General features: G+C 59.9%; 1 protein-coding gene across 12 annotated transcripts in view; it reads left to right on the top strand.

The window, feature by feature from the left end:
- The window catches only part of EBF3 (EBF transcription factor 3), a 115826-nt gene extending 110725 nt beyond the window's left edge, over positions 1 to 5101 (top strand). For 5 of the 12 annotated variants that reach the window (XM_068961851.1, XM_068961848.1, XM_068961849.1 and 2 more), the window contains 5 exons: positions 230 to 295; positions 873 to 1050; positions 2074 to 2262; positions 2656 to 2853; positions 4999 to 5101. In XM_068961851.1, the coding sequence (XP_068817952.1) occupies positions 230 to 295; positions 873 to 1050; positions 2074 to 2262; positions 2656 to 2853; positions 4999 to 5030 (663 nt within the window). In that variant the 3' untranslated portion in view covers positions 5031 to 5101. Of the gene's footprint in view, positions 1 to 229; positions 296 to 872; positions 1051 to 2073; positions 2263 to 2655; positions 2854 to 3807; positions 3921 to 4998 lie in introns of all 12 variants that reach the window. The other 7 variants (XM_068961852.1, XM_068961850.1, XM_068961854.1 and 4 more) reach the window with 4 other exon arrangements.
- The last annotated feature ends 614 nt before the right edge of the window (positions 5102 to 5715 follow it).

Below are 5715 nucleotides of genomic sequence, written 5' to 3'. Positions count from 1 at the left end.
CCATAAGACTCCGTCATTAAACCTCAGAACTGAGCTGGGCTTCCTGGCGCTTACCTCCTGCTGGCCCATCCGGTTCTGGCCGGGGAGTGAACTCTGAAGGCACGAACGCGCTCGCCGCCCACGGGGCCGGGCAGGAGGGCCCGGGTGGGTCCTGGGCCATCCTCGCCACAGACGTGGCTGAATTCACAGCGTGGTTCCTTCTGTGAAAGCACTTCTGCTTTTCCTCCAGGAAGTGTTGCTCAAGAGGGCGGCCGACCTCGTGGAAGCCTTATACGGGATGCCCCACAACAACCAGGTAGGCTACGGAGCTTCCCCTGCTGCTAGCCGCCCCGGGATGACCTTGACCTTGGAAGCCCAGCTGGCTTGGGTCTGGCATGGGCTTCCTGGGCACATGCGTTCTCTCAAGCGTCTGATGGGGTTGGGGGGCCTCTGCCCATTCGGATCCTCATGCCGAGCGCTCAGATAGGAAATGACCAGTCAGTGCCGGGAAGCAGAGGCAAGAGGGCTTGTTCCAGGGAAACCCACCTCGCAGTCTGTCCAGTGGCCTCTGGGGACAGACGGGCCGGTCCCTCTGGGCGTGGACTTGTTTCTCTGACTCTGAACCCAGGACTTCTCATGCTGCCCAGCCCGATGCGTGCCTGGGGGTCTTTGGGCTCTGAGAGCAGAGACGGGATGGATGGGGTATTCAGCCGTTCTCCTGAGGGAGGTTGTTTCCTGTTTAGACGTTCCCTTTTGTTCCAGTGTGGACTGAGGGACGGTGGGACGCTTTCATTGGTTGCCCAGCAAGGCCCGGTGGAGGGGCTGGGACTGTGCTCCCTGGGTGGGGGCGGGGTTGGGCCTGGCCTGGCCATGACGGGCCCCTCCTGCCCCAGGAGATCATCCTGAAGCGGGCGGCTGACATTGCCGAGGCGTTGTACAGCGTCCCTCGCAACCACAACCAGATCCCCACCCTGGGCAACACCCCCGCACACACGGGCATGATGGGCGTCAACTCGTTCAGCAGCCAGCTAGCGGTCAACGTCTCAGAGACGTCACAAGCCAACGACCAAGGTACGCCGCGTGGGGCCCCCTGCCCTGGATGCCCAGATGGGGTGCCCGCCGGTGCCCGGCGGGGTCGGGGGCAGCGCCCCGGGCTCGGCAGCTCCGCTCAGAGAGGCCCCTGGCAGGGGCTGCTCAGACAAGTCAGAAACCGAGGCAGCAGCTACTGCCACACAGCTTGCCGGGCTTTGCTAGGCATCTCCTGGAATCGACCCTTAAGTGGTGGTGCTTCCCTGGGAGGGCTGGGAGGAGCCGTAGGATGGCTGTGGCGCAGGGAGCCGGGGGCCCTGCCTGGATGCGCTGCACGGTGCGGGGATTGGTTCCTGAGCTTGGAAGGAGTTTGTGGGGCAGAGTGCCCACTCCCCCCCTGCACCGTGTCTGTCTGCGGCCCCTCTCAACTATGCACAGGCTGCCGTTTCAGAACAGACCTCCTGACCAGCTGCCTGGCCCCCATTCACCCGCATCCTGGAGGGGCGTGACGGGCCCCTCCTGCCTGAGAGGGGAGCGAGGCTTGGGCTCCCCGCCCCTCGTCCCACCCTCCATGCCAACAGAAATAGCAACCGTAGCCACAGAGACCCCAAAACGGCCTTTCCTGGGGAGTTACGGCCACCCATAAGCTCTCCTTGTCAGCCGTGGCATTTGAAGGGCCTGCAGAGGCTGGAAGTTCAGCTAGCGTGGGGTGGGCAGCCCAAGGCTGAAGTTCCCCCAGTGCTGGGGTGGGGTGCAGCCCAGGAATCTCGCTGTGGCTCATCGCTTCTACAGAGAGACGTGAAAGCAACCGAAGGTTAGATCGAAGCGTGTGTGCGTGCAGGCCGGCTGCTGAGGCCGCTGGAGACGGGCCGGGGCCAGGATGCTCAGGCAGGGCTTGGCGTGGCAAAGGTCGTCAGAGCTGGCGAGAGGCGCTGGGGCTGGAGGAACGCGAACGGTCGTTTTGTAGTGGTCGATAGGCGATGGAGGTTTGCGGGGAATGCCCCCCCCCCCCAGTGTCTCTCCCTGATAATAACGTTGTTTTTGGCCGGGGTGGGGGTCCAACAGTCGGCTACAGTCGCAACACGAGCAGCGTGTCCCCGCGAGGATACGCGCCGAGCAGTACTCCCCAGCAGTCCAATTACAGCACAGTCAGCACTAGCATGAATGGATACGGAAGTGGCGCCATGGCCAACCTAGGGGTCCCGGGCTCGCCTGGATTCCTTAATGGCTCCTCCGCTAACTCTCCCTACGGCAGTAAGTGTCTGTTTTTGTCACACGTCATCACACAGATTCATATGCGCTGCAGTCACGTGTGTGCGTTGCTTGGATGTTCTGTGGTGTGAGCTGCTGGAACACAAGGAAGGGTGGCTCTGGAGGCTGGGCGTCCGCGTGGCCGCCGGAAGTGGGCCGGAAGCGGGCCCCGAGGGGTCACACGGCGAAACCCAAACTGAATCGGCACCAAACCGGGGCTGCCCAATTGGAACCCAAAGTCCACGCAAGCGTTAGATGATGCCTGTTGTCCCGAGAGTGGCCGAGCCAGAGACATCTCATGCTTGCTCTGTGGCCTGAGGCTCCAGGCCCGGCCCGGAGCCTCTGTCGTGTGGCCGCGGCCGCGTCGCGCGTCCTGACATGTTTGCTTTGTTACAGTAGTGCCGTCCAGCCCCACCATGGCAGCCTCTTCGGTCACCCTCCCTTCAAACTGTAGCAGTACACACGGCATTTTCTCATTCTCACCTGCCAATGTCATCTCTGCAGTGAAACAAAAGAGCGCCTTCGCGCCCGTGGTCCGGCCCCAAGCCTCCCCTCCTCCTTCCTGCACCAGCGCCAACGGGAACGGACTGCAAGGTGAGGGCGCTCGCCGGCCCCAAGCTGCGGCCTGGGCGGCCCCCCGGGGCCCTGCGGGTCTCTCCCTGGGGGCGGGAGCTCTGGCCTGCCCCCCGGCCCTCCCGGGGCCCCTGGCAGGGCAGCCCTGGCCACTGCATGCTCGCCTTTGTCCCCACCAGGCGACACAGCCCCCCGCCCCCCACTGGGTGTGCCTAGGAATGACCCCCACTTGATCAGCCCCCGCAAGCAGAGGCTTCCTCTTGGTTGGTAAAACCCATTTCCCCATCCTTCCGAGACGACGTCCGTGTCCTCGTGGTAGAAGCAGCCCATGCCCGCAGGGAGTGGAAAACCACAGGGAAAAAGCAAACAGGCCGCCATGGTGGCCGTAGGGCCCACGTTCTGCCCTGCTGAGCCGGCAGCCTCCCTTGCCTGCCGGACAGCCTTAGGCCTGGGTGGCGGGCCGCGGTGCTGCCTGCAGCCCCTGCCTGACCTGGGCCTGCCCGTGCGGTCCTGAGCCTTGATTCTCAGCCCGGTCTAACGGACCGCAGGGCCCCCGGGCCGTGCTGTTCTTGGAGACCCGGGGCTGTGCCTGAGCCAGCGCTGGACAGGAGTTGGTCTCTCAGGCGACTGCTCTCAAAGACTCCAGAGGGAGCAGGGCCCGCCGAAGGGCCGCGGGAGGCCCTGCCTGGCACGGCTGCCTGCAGACGGGGCCGTGCAGTGCCTGCCCAGTGCCGGGGCCCTCTGGGCAGTGGCAGGCGGGGCCGTGTGCGGGCCCCCAGGCCTCGTGAGCTTGCACGTGGCTCCTGGTGAGTGACTGAGGCCCACAGGCCCCGAGATTGAGTGGCCGCCATCTGGCCTCTTTCAGACACCTCCTTTGGTATATGCTCCTCCCGGTGAAAACCAAATCCAGTTACTCCTTTAAAAAAAAACTGAACCCATTCAACCAGTATTTACTGAGCGCCTACTATGTGCCAGGCTCTCTGCTGGGTGCTGAGGACGCTACCGTGGAGAAGACAAACTGGCCCTTTTGTGAAGTCGGTGGCATATTTCACTTTGATGAACTAATGCTCAAAAAAGGAACTGGAAAGGTATCCGTGATTTGAAATAATTGTCTGCACCACACCTGTTAGTGTGAGAGGGTCGCCCAGCCCCGAAGGGCCACCGACTGGCCTGTGAGCCGGCCGCGGTCCCCAGAGCACAGGGGCGAAGGGGCAGGTGGCTGGGTGCGTGGCCCTCCCCGCCGTCCACGTGGCACCAGGGCCCACCGAGCGGTGGCACCGCATAAGCCGTGTGTACACACACAGGCCTTCCAAACCATGAAGTTGTAACGGTGAGTCGGAGATAAATTAATATTGTTGAAATTAATGAACTGAGAAATTGAAGCTCCCATCACTACATGAACCAAATGTATTAATATGTGATACGTAAATTAATGAGAATAATCACTCTTGACAAAAATTAACACTAAAGTTAAAAGGTTTTAAAGTACCTTTGCACCAGGAGTTCACTGGGAAGCATCCTTGCACTTGGCATCTCAGCACAAGTTCTCTCTCTGTTCCAAGAAGAGAAAGGACACGCTCCCTACACGTGGAGCCGTGACTTCTGTCTTTTCAGGGCCCTTGGGCCCGCGATTGCAAACCAGGTGGGCTGTGGTGGCTTTGATCTTGGCCAGCCCGCGACTCACCATTACGATACGGAGCGGTCAGCAGCAGGTCCAGGGCAGGGGCTGAGAGCAGAGGGGAGCCCGAGGCATGCCCAGTCCACGTAGGGAGTGAGAGTGGGGCCCGGCTGCCCCCTGGCCCAAGATCCAGCCACGGCTGGCATCACAGGAGTGGCCGAGTTGGCGCGCCTCTGTCGACAGAGGTGGCCTCGGGGGGCCCGGGCCTCTGTCTGCCAGAAGCCAGCCACCGAGGTGTGTGGGCGGCAGCCCCTTCTCACGCAGAAGGCCAGAAGCCTTTCCCTTTGCCACGTGAGGTCTTTGAGGAGAGGAGCCTGGGGGGGGTCTGTCCCCACGTGCACCCCCACCCCATGAAGTAGGTGCCCTTAACCGAGCCCACGGCTGGTTAGTGGAGGGCTGTGCAAAGCCACTGTCCCGTTGACCGAAGCCCAGGGAGGCCCCCCGCGCCTGGTGAGGGGTGCCCCTGACCTGCCCCCTCTCTCTTGCAGCTATGTCTGGGCTGGTAGTCCCGCCCATGTGAGGGGCGCTGTTACCTGCCGCCAAGCAGTGTCCAAGGATGGACTTCAGGGGACACGTCAGGACACACGAGGTGCTGACGGGACGGTGTCTTCAGTGCGTCAGCAGCAGCCGAAATGCTACAAGAGACTTTGTTTAAAGATTTTATTTAAACTATTAAGAATCAACAAGCGAACAACCTACTCCTTCATGAACAATTCCATTTTCCTAACTGAACTTTTCTCATATTTTCACATTTCTCAGTCCTGAAGAATAAGGAAAACAAAGCGACGCCTATTTTGTATAAAGTTTCCGACTCCGTCTTGGCTGTGTCTAGTACTTGCTATGTGTTGGGAGAAGCTTTGTGAATGCACCATTTTGATGATCATAAAACACTGATGAAAAACGCCTCCAGACATTTTTCTGTACTCATACTTAGATTCACAATGGTTGTGTATCTCTATAATGTGAAATATTTTTTTGTGGTGACAAAAGGGGGCCAAGGAGGTCTGAGCCATCAAACTGGAAGAAAGCAAGAATATATGGTTAGGAGAACTGGGGTGGCAGGGTGGGGGGAGGGAGGGTTTATCATTGCTTAACTTCATCTTAATGAAATGAAACTTTGTAACTTATTGTAGTTAGAAATTGTAACTTTGATATTGAATTCTCTTGCCTTCAACAAGCACACTGACAGAGAAAAAAAAAAAAAT

Source organism: Capricornis sumatraensis, chromosome 23 (assembly GCF_032405125.1).
Source record: "Capricornis sumatraensis isolate serow.1 chromosome 23, serow.2, whole genome shotgun sequence".
Classification (NCBI taxonomy): domain Eukaryota; kingdom Metazoa; phylum Chordata; class Mammalia; order Artiodactyla; family Bovidae; genus Capricornis; species Capricornis sumatraensis.
This window is presented reverse-complemented; position numbering and strand designations above follow the sequence as displayed.